Below are 17,103 nucleotides of genomic sequence, written 5' to 3'. Positions count from 1 at the left end.
GCGAGCGACGGTAGACCCGGCCATCATTCGGGACACATTCCGGTGATAGCCGTGTATTACCTGGCCCCATAGACTTCTATGGTACCCGGCCGAAAATAGGGCATGTCCCGTTTTTTTGACGGCCGGTTCTCCCGGCCCGTCAAAAAATCGGTCGTGTGAATAGCCCCATTAGGGGTCTATTGTTCCTAATGCAGCCGGGTGACGGCCGATTTATGAACGGCCGGGAAACCCTGTCATGTGAATTCCGCCTAACTTCCCATTTTTTCTATATGTGGCCCACTTACCCGGCCGAGTTTGAGACCACATGTAGCAGAATTGCTGCGTATTTTTTATCTGGAATTGCGGACAGAAAATATGCAGTAGAATACAGTAGCAGCAACGTGGATGAGATTTAACAAATCTCATCCACATGCTGCGTAAAATTTCCAACCAGAAATTGACCTACGGTGCGTATTTTTCGTACTGCAGCGTGTCAATTCCTGCTGTGGAAAGTGGACTGAATTGCTGCGTTTTTCAGAGGAGAGGTCACCATCTCCCAACACTGAGAAAAACGCAGCAAAATCCACACCATTTTCTGTAGTAAAAAAATGCAGGAATTGGTGTGGTTTTTCCGCAGCGGAAATCCTGCTAGTTTCTGCGGAAATTGCTGCACAAAATTTTCTGCAGCAATTCCGTTACGTGTGGACAAGCCTTTAGAGGTAACTGTTCATATATAACAAGAGATATACGTACAGAAGATGCTAGGATACCCCTACCCGAATGTTTGCCCCCCTTTTCAGGTGATAGGTACACTATAAAGAAAAGTGTATCAAAACTGTTCTATGCAAGACCTCATGCACACAACCGTAGCCATGTGCACGGCCGTGATTTTTGGGCGGAGTGTCACCCGCGAGCCGCCCGCAAATCGTGCACATGGCAGCGTCCATTATTCTCTATGAGCCTGGACCGCAGAACACGGCCGTAATAAGACAGGTCCGTTCTTTCTGCGGTCCGGGCTCCTGGGCAATGCACGGACCGTGGAAACCACGGTCGTGTGCATGGCCCCATAGAAATGAATGTGGCCGCAATTCTCCCATGGATTTTCGGGGGAATTGCGGTCGCAAAAGCACGTTCGTGTGCATGGGGCCCAAAGCTGTATTGGCATGTCGTGGTCATATTGCATTTTTTGCCAAGATTTCCACAAAACTGTATAGCTTTGCCATGATGTAACGAAAAAATAAAAAAATGCGATATCAGAGCAAAGTGTGAATACACCCTTAGGCCCCATGCACACAACCGTAAAATCGCCCGTAATTACGGACCCATTCATTTCTATGGCCGACGGACACCTTCCCGCATGTCTACGGGAGGGTGTCCGTGGTGTAGAAACCGGCCGAAAAAAATAGAACATGTCCTATTTTTTTATTTTACGGACCAAGCTCCTATACTTTATAATGGGAGTATGGCCTGTAAAAACGGCCAGCTGTGCCCGTAATTATGGGTCGTAATTACGGGCCACGGTCGTGTGCATGAAGCCTAAGGCCCCATGCACACGAACATGCTTTTGCGGCCGCAATTCTCTCGTGGTTTTTCCGGAGAATTGCGGTCGCAAAAAGCATGCATGGCCCCATTCATTCCTATGGGGCCATGCACACGACTGTGGTTTCCACGATCTGTGCATGGCCCAGGAGCCCGGACCGCAGAAAGAACGGGCATGTCTTATTACAGTCCAGGCTCAGATCCGTGAAAAACATGGTAGCGTGCATGGGGCCAAAGAAACAAATATGTCAGTGTGCTATCCGTTAAAAAAACAAGCGGAGAACAAACGGACAAAAACAAAGGTCGTGTGCACGAGGCCTAAAGAAACAGACCAGTGCGTATACAGGCTAGAACCCGAGGTCCTCCAGGTGAACCCAAGCTCCCAGCACATACACCTGATCAAGCTGCAAGCCACGCCCCCACGCTACAGCTGTAAGACAACCGATTGGCTGATACTGGGCGGGGTATAAGAACAGCAGCACATGTAGGGGGCGTGATTCTCCGCCCCTCCTGATTTCAGCCTGCGTACAGGAGGCCCGTGGGGTCACAAAGCCACCTTTCGCTGGTTACTCCCTCTGCTCAGGTCAGTGGGTGCGCTGTATGGTGTACATGCGCCTGGTATGTTGGGTGGCTTGTCAGGCAGGGTGCTCGAGATTGCCGGCTCATGACAGTACATGTCCCAGTGTTCTATAACTTGTCTTCCTCTAGTATGGCACGCTGGGAGTTGTAGTTTCCCAGCAGTTGGTGAGCTTCAGGTTCCAAGCCTCCGGTCTATACAGTAGACGGTTCGTGTTGTAAATCTGGCGGTATCCGGCTCCTCCTCCTCCTCCCAGGTGGTTAGAGGACTGTAGGCGGGTATAGACACACAGCGTGCGTAGAGATTGGCGCTCTAAGGTTGTGGACAGTACCCGTATGTGGAGACCCCCGCCCTCCCACTGTCTTGTAGTGTGTGTGTGTGTGTGTGTGTGTGTGTGTGTGTATATATATATATATATATATATATGACCCCCTCCGTTGCCTTAGCTGTGTTGTTGAAGTTCTCTGAGCTGTCACATGTGTATGGATAATGTGTAGTCACCCACAGCTGCGCTGTTACCTGTGTCTGCTCACTGTTTATGCTTATAACGCATGGTTACTTCGGTCAGTGGTTGCGTTTTGTTTGAAGTAACTCTTGTGCCCTGGCAGCTTACTCTTCTATGATATGAAAATTGGTTATTACAAGACCTTCCTGTGTACTATGGGGGTGCTGCTGTTGTGTCTAGGGTGGTGTTGGAAATATTCTGTGTCCCCATTGGGTTTGTTACGTGAAATCATTGTGATTTGTGTGCCTTATAGTTGTTGGCCCATTGAGATTACACCTCTCCATATGCCTTATTGGGGCGTATGATGTCAGAGGGATGCCCTACTTGCAACCCCTGGTATTAGCCAGAGCGGTCAATGAGATTGTCTCCACTGGATTACTGTCATCGTCTATTACATGGTTGCAGGTGGAGTTTGACCCCCCCACTCCCCCCCCCCCCCCCCTCATGGGGTTGCAGTAGAAGTGAACTATGAGGATCCCTTGTAGGATTCTTGGTATTGAAGAATCCTGCCAATCTGCAGAATATGGGTCACTCTGACACTGCTGGCCTGCAGCAATTCGGGATGTGCTTGCCATTACCTTTTAGGTTTTAGTTTAACCAAACTTTTGTGATTATTGCCCAGCTGTCCCTGTGCTTCACGAGAAATCTGGATTTAACGGATCGCTGACTGTCTCTATATTCACTTACTTTTGAGATTATTTCACATAACAGGTTTTCTTTTCAAGTCTGATCTGCAGGCAACGTGTTATAGAGCAGGAGGCGCTGAGCAGATTGATGTGGGAAAAGATGGTTTAGGAGTCAAGTGGGTGGTGCTACTTGGTGATTGACAGCCTTCCCTGTATAAGTGAGTGCTGTCAATCAGTGAGTAGGAGATGAGGTGTTCATGAATAAACTACAAGTTGCATTGAATATTTTCCCACAACTATGGGAGGAATCTAACAAACTCTTAAAAGGGTCCAAAAGTTGCATATTGCAGCTTTTTTTATTTTTTGTGTTATGCTTCCCTTGCTACTTTTGTGGAAAGCGTGTCTGGCTTTGCTAAAGGGTGCGGGAGCCTCAGTGGCCCAACAAAATTATTATTTATGCTGGTCCCTGTACCTTGCGCCCCCAGATCGTACTACCCCATACCACATCAGACTACCACACCACCAATGGACAATTAAATAAAAATAAACTATGGTCTTCTCCACTCGGTCCCCTCTTGCTCTGTCAACATGCAGCTCATACAAGGTCCTGACTCTTCTCAGCGTCAGGACCTTGTGTGAGCTGAGGGGACACAAAGGGAAGAGGAGTGGTGAAGTGAGTATACGTCTGTGTCCGATGAGGGGGGGGATGGTGCATGGCCGCAGTAGTTGCGCTACACAGCCCGCAGGAAGATGCTATAGATTTATTAAGAGTGCACCTCTTAATAAATCTATTGCATTTTACTCCAGCAGAGCAGATAGCTAAGACTGGCATATGAAATGCCAGTCTTAGGGCCTGTTTACATCAGTGTTGCCCTTCGACTGTGCTATTGACTCCATCAAAACAACGGAAACCCTGTCACAACGGTGACAAACGGAAACCATTCGCAACGTTTCTGTCAGCATTGAGATCAATGGCCAGGGAAACCGAAGCTACGGTTTGTATTTCTGTTCAGGGGTAAACCCGACGGAAACCTCCGACAGAACCCCTCAACGGAAGGGCAACGCTGATGTGAACAGGCCCTTTGTAAATCTGCCTGGCTCCTGCTCTCTAACATGCAGACTCCACATAAGATCCCTTTGTGATGAGCCAGTCTACAGCGAGCTGGCTTTTGCTGTAGTGTAAATATATCTTATAGTATTTTATTTACATTTTTTTTAAATCTTTTTAGTTCCACTTGGTATCTACCGGTGGATGAACTCTCAATGCTTCTATTTTCAGATCAGCCCTTAAGCTTGTTCCACTTTACCTTATACAATGAGGCATGTGCAAATTGCCCCTCGGGCCGCAGCAACTGCTGGCAGCGTGGTGAAGCAAAGCATTTTGAGGGGACATCAACATGCTAGGGTTGTTGGAGCGCGCAAGTCGCGAATCCCTGAGAGAGAGGTCCCAGTAACCAGATCCAAGGTGGCAAGTGCTCTTAATCTCCAACCTCAAGAGTGCCAGGCCTTTTACAGGCTCCTAGGTAAGAACATGCCCACTCCAAGCAATATTATTATTGATGGGGGGGAGGGGTAGATTTGATACATAGTTACTCAAACAGTTTATGTATTTAATGGCAGCAAATGTAAGTCATACATTATATGTAAATAGGAAACTTGTGTTGGGAACCTGCAAAATGAAGGGGTGGAGGTGATCTTAAATGCAAAATATCTTCTGAAGCTAGCCATGCATATAAGATCACCATCTCCCCTAATCCCCCTACTTGTGCACCAGTTCTTTATTGGGAGGGAGGGGGGTCTTGGCAATTAGTAGCGACCGCCTTTAAAATGAATGATGCCGAAGGAGTCTGGATGTTCTGCAGCACCACAGATCTTCAGTTTGATAAATGCTGTTGCATCTGCTCTAGTGTGTGAGATGTTAGGCCATGTTCACACGGCATGTGTTCAGGCTGAAAAAATATGAAGCTGATTTTAAGAGAGCCTCAGAAAATTCGCTCCAAAAACGCCTGGACTTCAAAGTGTCTTATTTTTGCAAGCACTTTTGAGGCTTATTGTCAGTGTTTTTTGAAGTGGTAAAAATCGGCTTGTAAAATGCTTTGAGGTGACATGTCACTACTTCATGAAGCGTATTTTTTTCGAGGCGTGTTTGATTTTTAACATCGTTACAATGCGCCTCGTATGAACTACATCGTGTATTTCCCATTGAAATTAATAGGAAGCAGTTTGCAGGCGTAATATCTGCGTTTACATCTGAAACGAAGCCGTCTGAACATGGCTTCAGAGAAATTTTTATTTTAAAGACCACTCGTCACCATCTCTTCCCTGTTTCTTCACAAACGGCCTGCTACTGTTTTCCTCAGTGCCCTAACCCCCCTCCATACTTGCTGTGTGTGATCCTTTAGCAAATTGTTTGTTTGAGCAACTTGACGGTGCTTTTTTAAAAGAAGCATAATGGCTTCCCACTCTAGTTAAAGAGGCTCTGTCACCAGATTTTGCAACCCCTATCTGCTATTGCAGCAGATAGGCGCTGCAATGTAGATTACAGTAACGTTTTTATTTTAAAAAAACGAGCATTTTTGGCCAAGTTATGACCGTTTTTGTAGTTATGCAAATGAGGCTTGCAAAAGTCCAAGTGGGTGTGTTTAAAAGTAAAAGTCCAAGTGGGCGTGTATTAGGTGCGTACATCGGGGCGTTTTTAATACTTTTACTAGCTGGGCGCTGTGAAGAGAAGTAACATCCTCTTCTCTTCAGAACGCCCAGCTTGTGACAGTGCAGATCTGTGACGTCACTCACAGGTCCTGCATCGTGACGGCCACATCGGCACCAGAGGCTACAGTTGATTCTGCAGCAGCATCAGCGTTTGCAGGTAAGATCGACTTACCTGCAAACGCTGATGCTGCTGCAGAATCAACTGTAGCCTCTGGTGCCGATGTGGCCGTCACGATGCAGGACCTGTGAGTGACGTCACAGATCTGCACTGTCAGAAGCTGGGCGTTGTGAAGAGAAGTGGATGATACTTCTCTTCAGAGCGCCCAGCTAGTAAAAGTATTAAAAACGCCCCGATGTACGCACATAATACACGCCCACTTGGACTTTTACTTTTAAACACACCCACTTGGACTTTTGCAAGCCTCATTTGCATAACTACAAAAACGGTCATAACTTGGCCAAAAATGCTCGTTTTTTTAAAATAAAAACGTTACTGTAATCTACATTGCAGCGCCTATCCGCTGCAATAGCAGATAGGGGTTGCAAAATCTGGTGACAGAGCCTCTTTAAGGCTGGTGTCACGCACATTGTTTTTCTGAAAAATTCCATGTTTTTGGGTAAATAGTGGGAGAGCTATAGACCGATCATTCTCGTAATGAATACTTTTAAAACTGGCAATGGTTTTTCTTTATTTTACAGAAAATGAGCTGATTCAACAGTTCCTGTCTATGGATGCCTGTTTAAGAATCTCCGACAAGGTAGATGTTGATGCTGCTTTGTCAGACCAGCACTTGGCGAAGCCTTCAGGCCCTGTTCACCGTGAGGTTTTTTTTCGTGCATTTTTTTGACTCGGAAACCGTTTTGAAAATGCCTCCCATTGATTTCAATGAGAGGTGGAGGATTTTTTGTTTTTTTTCCCGCAAGCAGAAAAAACACTTATGGGGAAAAAAAACAGACATTATCTAGATGATTTCCGCCTCAAAAACCCTATTGAAAGCAATGGGAGACAGAAAAAAAAAACCTGCTGTGAATGGCCGGAGAAAATTTTTCTGCCTGCAAAAAACTGAACAAGGCCTTAAAGGTTTTTTTTTATCTTGGACGTTCAACGTATTCACAGGATATGCCATAAATGTCTGATAGATGTGGGTCCTACCTTGTCCAGCTCCCCGACTACTGTGTTGAGTTGGTAGTAAGTACAGAAGCTGCTGACCTACACTGTTTGGTTGGGTTCCCACACTGCAGATTTTGCATGCGTCTTTAAGTCAAAACCTGGAACGGAACCTAAACAGAAGAAATATATAAAAGGCCTTCTAGGTCTCCTCTCCTGGATCCAATTCTGGTTTTGACTTATAAAATGCAGGCAAAATCTGCAGCAAATCTGCACCGTGGGAACCCAGCCTTTCTGTACTCCCGACCACCTCGTCAGCCAGTGGCCGGGGAGCGGCGGGACTTGGACAAGGTAGGTCAGGTGCCCCCGTTCTACAGATAGAAGGTACTAGGGCTGCGACCTGCACCTATTGGGCATTTATGGCATATCCTGTGGATATGCCATAAATGTCCAAGATGGAAATACCCCTTTAACTATCATGCACTGAAATGCATAGTATTACTCATAAGAAACTTGTAATATTTTGTATCAAAAAGTGAAAAAAATGTTTGCTTCCTATTGACAACTGGGTCTACTTTAATATGGTAATTAATATCCCTTCCTCACTTAAATACATAAAAATTCAGCATCTGCAAAAAATAGCAGCGGTACCCTTTAGATCAGCGTTTGTCAAGAGAAAAATGCTGGTTTAGTCTAAATTCTTGTAGCAAATCACTTAGTCCGGTGGATGTCTGTAGTATTCTATATATTTACAGGTGAAACTGTTGCGGCTGGGTTTTTTAATCTCCAAGCTAAAGCTTTGTTTTTCTATCTACAGTATCTTCTTGCAATGGTCTTGGTGTATTTTAAACGTGCAGGCATATACACAAGCGAATATTCCACCATGAACTTCTTTGTTGCTCTGTAAGTATTTAAGTCCTATCTGTACTGAGAAACATGGGCAGTAGATAAAATTAGAAGAATGGCTTCCATAGATCATTAGCAGAACAGCAGATTTCCCTAATTTAATTTTCTGGTGAGGAGGTGGGGTTCAGCAATTTTTTTTTTTTTTCTTGTGCTCAGATCAGAGTAGGGGCGAGCGAATCAATTCACATGTAGTGTCACTTTGCTGGTCCATAGAAAACAATTTGGCAAAAGGGACTCTCAAACCTTGTGAATTTCCCAATGCCTCGTAATGAGTGGTGAAACACGAATCGGGCAAAAAATTGGTGCACCAGGAGTCTTGGCTTTACTTTATACAAAGTATTGTGGTTTCAGCCATGTAATAAGATTCCCCTGTGTATTATGCAGCCCAGCTAGAGGAGGATACAGCTGCTTGTAAAGGATTATTCTGAGTATCGCTCCATATTCTGAGTTGGCAGCGTTCACTGAGGATAAAGTTGACCACAGGAAGTCTCACAATACCGTCAAAGTATGGGTCCACACGTAGCGGAAATGCCATAAATTTCTGCATGGAAAGTGCACAGGCGATTACAGTTGCAGAGATTTTAACATCTCATCCACATGCTGCAGTTTTTTAATTATTTTTTTGTCTCACTGAGGCTTCCTAGGAAGTGACAGGTCCTCTTCTGTGCATGTTAGTCTAGGTTTCATTCTTAACGGCTATGTACAAGGTTTTACCAGAGAAACGCAACTCAATATTTATTTCCCAGATTCTCTGCAGTTTTTAGAAATATCCAACTTGTGGCTACGTGACAAACACAGGCCTCAGAAGGAAAGGAGCACCTGGTGGATTTTGGGACCTCCTCTTTAATATAACATGTTTTAGGCACCATGTTTGGTTTGAAGAGGTCTTGTGGGGCCAAAACAGTGAAAACCCCCAAAAAGACACCATTTGGCAAACTATACCCCGCAAGGAGAATTTATAGATGGGTATAGTGAGCATTTTGACCCCACAAATATCTTTCTGTATTTAGTGGAATTAAACCGTGAAAATAAATCTAAGTTTCAGGTTTTTTCCAATAAAACGTAGAAATGATAAATTTACAAGAAAAAGCACCAACTTTTGTGAGCACGGCGGTATCACATAGGTGGTAATACACTGCTGTCTGGACACACGGCAGGGCTTAGAAGGGGAGGAGCGCCATATGGTTTTTGGGTTTCATGTCGCATTTGGAAAGCCCCTGAGGAACCAAAACAGTGGAAACACCCAAGAGTGACCCCATTTGGGAAACTACACCTCTTAAAGTGTAGCTAAACGTTTGACAAATGTCTTACATGTCATAGTAACATGTCAGAAGATAGGATTGGCGGGGGTCCAAGCACTGAGACCCCCACCAATCGCTAGAACGAAGCACCTGAAGCGCTCGTGTGAGCGCTCAGCTGCTTCACCTGTTTGGCTTTTTCCATAAATAAATCGGTGTACGGTCTCAATAGAAAGTCTGAGCCCGTACTCTGATACGTCGGCTTTCCGGAAAAAGCCGAACAGACACTAAGCTGCTGAGTGCTCACACGAGCGCTTCAGCTTGCTTCGTTCTAGCGATTGTTGGGGGTCCCAGTGCTCAGACCCCCACAAATCTTCTGACATGTCATTATTATATGTCAGACATTTGTCAAAAGTTTAGCTACACTTTAATCTTTGGGTATAGTGAGCATTTAGACCCCCGCAGGCCTTTTGCAGAATTTATTAGAGGCCGTGAAAATGAAGAACTTTTTTTTTTTTTTTTTTTTTTCCCCACAAGGGATGAAGGAGAAAAATCGCCCCAACATTTGTAGAGCAATTTCTCCCGAGTACTGCAATACCCCATGTGTGGTCATAAACTGCTGTTTGGGCATACTTCAGGGCACAAAGGCAAGTGTGTTATTTGGCATGCAGATTTTGCTGGATAGGTTTTTCGGTGCCATGTCATATTTGCCAAACCCCTGAGTACAGTGGAATCCCCCAAAAAGTGACCCTATTTTGGAAACTTCACTTCTGAGCCCTATCAGATGTCCGGGCAAATGATAAATGCCTTGCAGGGTGTAGAGCAACATGTGCATTTGAGGCCTATTTTGGTGATTTTCACAGCACTGACCCACAATTGCATGGCTCGGAGGTCAAATAGTAAAACAAAATGCACTAAGGGGTGTAGTTTCCAAAATAGAGGTCACTACTTGGGGGTTTAAGGAGTGTAGTGAGCATTTTGACCCCAGGGTGTTTTTTTGTGGGAGGAGTTGTAGATTCTATCGGCACCATTTAAAGTACCATATAATGTACTGGGAAACTGCCAAAAAATTCTTTGCAGGCTGAAATTGGGAAAAAAAACTGCGATTACACCATATTTTTTTTTCAATTTTTTATTTTTTGGGTAGTTTCATTTTTATGGCTTTCACCGTGCAGTAAAAATGACAACTTAACTTTATTCTGCAGCTAAATACAATTACGGTGATACCAAATTTTATATAGGTGTTTTTTTGGGGGTTTTTTTTTGTACTACTTTTACAAAAAGTATTTAAAAAAAAAATAGTGTCATCACATTCTGAGAGCTTTAACTTTTTTTTTTCTTTTTTGGTTCTTTGAGATGTGAGTGCATGCAGGATGAGGTGTAGGTTTTGTTTTATATTTGTACCATTTTTTTTATTTATTTTTTTTGGTGCAGACAGCTCTCAAAAAAATAAAAATAAAGTGATTAAAAAGTTAAGGTGACCAAAAAGCAGATTTTTGTCATTTCAAATGTTGTTTTTTGCAGTGTTCCACGTGTGACACATAATGGTATATTGTAATAGTTTAGACTGTTACAGACCCAGCGATACCAACTTTGTTTTATATTTTACGTTACTTTAGAGGAACAATGGGAGAAGGGGGTATTTTGAACCTTTAATCTTTATATTTAAATTTTTTTGTGTTTCAGTGGGATATAAATAACAATTTTACTTTTATTCTGCGAGTCGATGCGATTATGGCGATACCATATGTATATAGCTTTTTAGGGTTTTGCAGCATTTGCACGATAAAATCACTTTTTACATTTTTTTTTGTGTGTGTGTATATATTAAAAATAGTTTGTCGCCATATTCTGAGAGCCATAATGTTTGTGTTTTAGTCAAAGCTGTGGAAGGGTTGTAGTCTTTATTGGTACTATTTTGGAGTACATGTGACTTTTTGATCATCATTTATTTTTGAAAGGGATATTTTATTCTATATTTTGGAATATTCATTACACACTCTGTGTAATGAATCTATATAATGAGTTTCACTTTTTGAATTGAATTACTGTAAGAAATTAACTTTTTGAAGATATTGTAATTCATTGAGGTCTAGCATATTGTACAGTTTTTTTTTAAACCTCTAGATCTAGAATTTATGAGGAATGTTGCTTTGCCATCACGTGATCTACTGGTCAACTATAAAAAGCTTTAACTTCCTGGTAAAATTGCTTAGTCTAGAGCAGGGGTGACTGTATACAGTAGTTAAACTGCTGTTTATATGCACAGAACTTAATTTCTGCTTGTTTCAGTAAAAAAATTTGTGTATTCTCTTAGTTACTTGGCTAATGACATGGAAGAGGATGAGGAGGATTATAAGTATGAAATCTTCCCATGGGCCTTGGGGGACTCTTGGCGGGAATTATATCCTCAGTTTCTGCGGCTACGGGACAGTTTTTGGTCAAAAATGAATTACAGAGCGGTTGTGAGTCGGAGATTCTGTGATGAGGTAAATGCGGGAGTCTTATTAAAGAGGCTCTGTCACCAGATTCTCAAATCCCTATCTCCTATTGCATGTGATCGGCGCTGCAATGTAGATAACAGTAACATTTTGTTTTTTTTAAAAACGTTCATTTTTGGCCAAGTTATGAGAAATTTTATATATATATGCAAATGAGGTTTGAAATGGACAACTGGGCGTGTATTGTGTTTTTAACTGGGCGTGTTTACTTTGTTTTACTAACTGGGCGTTGTGAATAGAAGTGTGTGATGCTGACGAATCAGTGACCAGTCAGCATCATGCACTCCTCTCCATTCATTTACACAGCAGCATCACGTTCTTATTAGAACGATGTGCAGCCACATACACAAGTGTCCTGATAATGAATACACATGATCTCCAGCCTGGACGTCATGTGTACTCAGAATTCTGACACTTTTGAATCCTTTCTGTGAGATTTCAGCAAGCTGCACGTAATCTTGCGAGATTACGAGGTAAACAAGACTTCGTTTCCCTTGCTGGAAATCTCACAGGATTCCGAAGTGTCAGAATTCTGAGTACACATGACGTCCAGGCTGGAGGTCATGTGTATTCATTATCAGGACACTTGTGTATGTGGCTGCACATGGTTCTAGTAAGAACGGATGCTGCTGTGTAAATGAATGGAGAGGAGTGCATGATGCTAATTGGTCACTGATTCGTCAGCATCATACACTTCTATTCACTACGCCCAGTTAGTAAAACAAGTAAACACGCCCAGTTAAAAACACAATACACGCCCAGTTGGACATACGAATAAAAACACGCCCCGTTGTCCATTTCAAAGCTTACTTGGATATATATATATATATAATCTATATCTCATAACTTGGCCAAAAATGAAAGTTTTTGAAAAAACAAAACGTTACTGTTATCTACATTGCAGCGCTGATCACATGCAATAGGAGATGGGGGTTTGAGAATCTGGTGACAGAGCCTCTAAGTACATAACTCGTAAGGTGTATATATTATCATGATTTGTTCTCTTTAGGTGATGTCTAAAGATCCTGCTCACTGGGCCTGGTTCCGTGACCGCCCTATCCACCATAGTGGAGCACTAAGAAGTTACCTCAGAAATGAGGATGATCTGTTTCCACGTGGGCCAGGCTTCACCCCTGCCAGCTGTGCTCTTTGCTGTAGGACCAGCAGCAGTGGATCTGAAATGGGTACAGACAACTGCTCCTCACCAGAGCATGAACTTTCATTTTCTAATGGACACTGGCCCCAGAATCTTCTCATCTTACCTTCAGACCTGTTGCTGGAACCTGATCCCACTTATGACCTCCACGGTAAGTGGTGTGTTTTTTGTGTTTTGTTTCTTTTGTTTTGTTTTTTTAAGTTCAGCCCTTTCAGTCTACTATAGAACATGACAAGGTCTTTGTGGCCATCTGAGATGCCCTATAATCTGGACAATATTAGGATAATGAACTCTGAGCAGTTGCATACATTGGGCTTGGATTCAAGGAATTTTACAATGAGACAACAATTTTTTCAATCAAATTTTTTATTTAATTTTCAACATCATATAGTACATTATCAGTTGTGCACAGGGACCGAACATCGTGATATGCAATAAATGTACAACCATTCAAGTGATAAGTATCAAACATGTTCTTTCTTAACAAAAGGTAAAGAAGGGGAGGGAAGGAAGGGAGGGGGGGGGGGGGGGAGAAAATCAGGCCTAGGCAATTGGTCTCCACAGTCCAGACAACAATTTTTTTAACTTCTAATTCTTTTTGCTAAAATTTCACTGACCTCTCTCCTCCTTCAGTATATCCGGAGCCATTGGTTGGACTGGAGCCTGGCGGGACATCTTTGAACTGGCATCTCTAGCACTTGATATCTGCATTGTCTTCTCTCCTGAAATATTCTGGAAGCCTATGCAAGCACTTATCACATGGTTCTTCATCAGCCTTTGTTTGGGTTGGCATGAAATAGAAATGATGTCTGTATAAATTTATCTAATTTATTAGCTCTGTATAAGCAGGCTGTTTATGTAAATATAATGTATATGTAATTATCTGGGGTGGTCACTAATAAAGGTCACCTTATACACGTCTGAATTTTTGTTTTCCTGTACATAGTTCAGTGGAGGTTCCAGGACTTCGACACTTGGCTTGGGAGAAGCTTCGTTGAAGTTTTTGCACTTTAGAATGGGTCCACTCTGCCTGACCCCTTATTACTTGAATTTTTTTTTTCTTAAACTATTTCCTTTATTCATCGGACAAATAGAAGGGCTTTGAACAGTGCCAGAAGTCTAGGTGTTTTGTAAATGCTAGTCTTATTTCAGAGCAAATTGTGATGACCATGGGACTGCTGTTCTCACCCCCCCCCCCCAAGGAGGTTTTTTCTTTAGTCTCAAATAAAAATGCAGTCTCTAACTGTATGATGTATTAATTCCTGAGTCTAAACCGTCTGTGTTTTTTTTTTTTTTTGTACTCTGCAATATAACATTTACAATCTTAGTTAATATAGGAGCAGCAGATTGGTGACATGAACATGTTCTCTCTAGTCAAATATGCTGGTACAGGTTTATGTTTGAGTTATTTTTCTGGGACACTGGCTTTTTCTGCAGAGTCTGTCTGCTGTCATACTGCAACAGTCTGCTGGGATCTTCACTTTGAGAGGGTTTTTCTTGTTAGAAGGGTCCCCAGCTAAGATCACAAGACATCCTGCAACTGAGTTCCCCCATGCATAAGCACTACTCTATGGGGGAACCTTGCAGGAAGTGTTTAAGCCCCCGCTGTAACACCACTGCATGGGAAAGTGAAGCATTCATTTTCCATTAAAATCAATAGGGTGTCTGTGTTGCATGGATAGGTTGGGTGTTCTAGAGGAAGGTTCTTGCTGACAGATGTGGGTCCTGAGTATGGAACCTCCTTAACTCTATTTGCTACAGGGCATGTGGAAAGTTTCCTAAACCACACAACCCCTATATCAATGTTGGCTATTTGCATGTCACATGAAAATGTCCAGCCGCTCACGTCACTAAACATTCCTGGTCAACCACTAAAATTGTTCAGTCTTGAATAATCCCAATTCAAGATCTTCCCAGCTTTAAAGGGAATGTGTTGCCAGAAAAACATGTTTTTTTTTTAAAAAATTAAACATTTAGTGTGTGGGTGATTAAACATTGTTCAAATTTTTTTTATTTTTTTTCGCGAGTCAGGAAATATTATAAATTTTTTCTAATTTATAATACTACCCATTTTTGGTCACTAGATGGAGCTAGTTCCCAAAATTGCAGCATTGCAACATTGGGTTAAAAGCCCTCGCTCTAGTGAGCTCTCAGCATCCCCCCCTCCTTTATCCTGGCTAGTGCCGGGATAAACGAGGGGTTTGAAAGGTTTAACCTCCTACACTGTGTGTCGCCATTTTTTGAGGTAACCCACAGTGTAGTAGGTTTACATACAGTAGTAAACACACACAAACACTAACATACATTGAAATCTCTTACCTGCTCCTGCCGCCGCGGCTCCCTCCGGCCCGTCCGCTCCGTTTGCTGCCGCTGTTCCATGTGCACAAGTCCGGAAGCAGTAATATTACTGTCCGGCCGCGACTTCCGGTCCACAGGAAAATGGCGCCGGACGGCGCCAATTTCGAATAGGACTGTGTGGGAGCGGCGCATGTGCAGTTCCCACACAGACGCCGTACACGGCAGTCAATGGGACGGGAGCCGTTCGCAGTCCCTATGGGACTGTGGCTGCCGTATTCCATGTCTGTGTGTGTCTTTAATCGACACACACAGAAATGGAACAAAAAATGGCAGCCCCCATAGGGAAGAAAAAGTGTAAAAATAAGAAACGGTAAAACACAAACACACAAATGAATATAAACGTTTTTATTAAAGCACTAACATCTTTAACATATAAAAAAATTATTTGTGATGACACTGTTCCTTTAAAGGGACCTGTACCTGTAAGCAGATTGATAACGTGTGTTTTTCAAGCTAATATTTTCCTGCAAATTTGTTGGGTTGGTCCCCTGTGCGTTCTAGACCCTTCCTGAACAGATGGTGTTCCAGAGATGTCTCTCCTATTGTGATAGGGTACTACTCAGTTTACTCTTGTACATGTATTTTACCTCCCACCTGCCCTTTGAGATCTCAAAAATAAATTAAATGTGGGAAAATACTGCAGGATACACATAAAAAGCAATTATCCCAGGATTGCATAGTAAAATTATTAAAGGAGAAACCTTTTGTTTATGTCTGAAATGAGGACTTTATAATATGAGAGGAAGTGAAACAGTCATTGGCCTCACACCGCCTCTAAAGACTCCTATGTCCGAGACAAGAAGACCTAGAATTAAAGTAGATAAGAAGTGGGGCCTCCCTGCTCAAGAATCCGACTCCGAGCAGCAATGCTTTTATCTGTCTCCAGGGGAATTAGAGGGTGCAGAACCAATACCTTCAGCCTCACAAAAAAATAAATACCATTTCTCTTTAGAAACGTCTGATACCCTGATCCAGGCAGTTAGAGAAACCATGTGTATTCAGGATGATCAGCCCTGTTCTATCCAAGACAAAATGCTTGGAGGCCTTACAGAAAGAAAAGCAAGTGTCTTTCCTATAAATGAGAACCTCATGCAAATGACTTTCACAATGGGAAGATTCAGTAAGGAGGCAATTTATCTCACGGGAATTTAAAAATTGATGACTTTTTGATGCCGAGGATACAAAAGCCTGGCATGACATTCCAGAAGTAGACAGCCTAGTGGCAAGAGTAGCAAAGAAGACCGCAATCCCCTTTGAGGATTCCTCACTGCTATAAGATCCTAGGAACTGCAAGGCAGTCTACCTGCTAAAGAGAATGTAGGAAACTTAATCAGTCTTAGTCTCAACCAACATTGCAGCAACATCTGTAGGAAGATCAATGTTCCTATGATTACCACAATTAGGAAACGATTTGATAATGAAGACTTTTATAGAAGCCATTCTATAAACTCTTCCTCTACATAAAATGGCGACCGGTTTCTTGGCAGATGCATCAGCTGATTCGGGCAAGTTTTCTGCCAGAAATGGGGCTCTCTCCAACGCTGCCAGAAGAGCGTTGTGGCTCAAGATATTGCGCGGGAGACACAAAATCAAAAAATAAAGTTGTGTTCTATGTCTTTCTTGGGGTTCTTAATGTTCGCTCCACTTTTTGATATGTTGGAGAACGCATCTGATAAAAAGAAAGGGTTTCCGGAAGAGAAACCAAAAAAGACTCCTCAGTTTCGAGGTTTTAATCAACAACTGTGCTATAGATGTAAAGGGAAATCTGGTCGCTGGACTTACCCCCAAAGGGTGAAGAGGTTGAGGATTTCTGCTCAACCCCAACAATTCGTTCCAACCCACAAAGTAATGACGTCTTGAGTGTAAGGGGAAGACTCCTACACTTTCATTTAGAGTGGATC

General features: G+C 42.8%; 1 protein-coding gene across 3 annotated transcripts; it reads left to right on the top strand.

Moving 5' to 3' along the window:
* The first annotated feature begins 1,993 nt into the window (after positions 1–1,993).
* Positions 1,994–13,769, top strand: SPDYC (speedy/RINGO cell cycle regulator family member C). Of its 3 annotated transcripts, none has more exons than XM_075836824.1 (7): positions 1,994–2,101; positions 4,506–4,749; positions 6,635–6,693; positions 7,861–7,946; positions 11,505–11,676; positions 12,698–12,995; positions 13,478–13,769. In XM_075836824.1, exons 2-7 carry the CDS (start codon positions 4,542–4,544, stop codon positions 13,537–13,539), a joined length of 885 nt encoding a protein of 294 aa, XP_075692939.1. In that variant the 5' UTR covers positions 1,994–2,101; positions 4,506–4,541; the 3' UTR covers positions 13,540–13,769. The 3 variants fall into 3 exon arrangements, with proteins under 3 accessions (XP_075692939.1, XP_075692942.1, XP_075692941.1); XM_075836827.1 differs by lacking the exon at positions 1,994–2,101 and adding an exon at positions 2,370–2,412; XM_075836826.1 differs by lacking the exon at positions 1,994–2,101 and adding an exon at positions 2,539–2,658.
* Positions 13,770–17,103: the final 3,334 nt, after the last annotated feature.

This window comes from Rhinoderma darwinii, chromosome 9, assembly GCF_050947455.1.
Source record: "Rhinoderma darwinii isolate aRhiDar2 chromosome 9, aRhiDar2.hap1, whole genome shotgun sequence".
NCBI classification, from domain to species: Eukaryota; Metazoa; Chordata; class Amphibia; order Anura; family Rhinodermatidae; genus Rhinoderma; species Rhinoderma darwinii.
The sequence above is the reverse complement of the archived record's forward strand: the minus strand, read 5'-3'. Positions and strand labels throughout refer to the sequence as shown.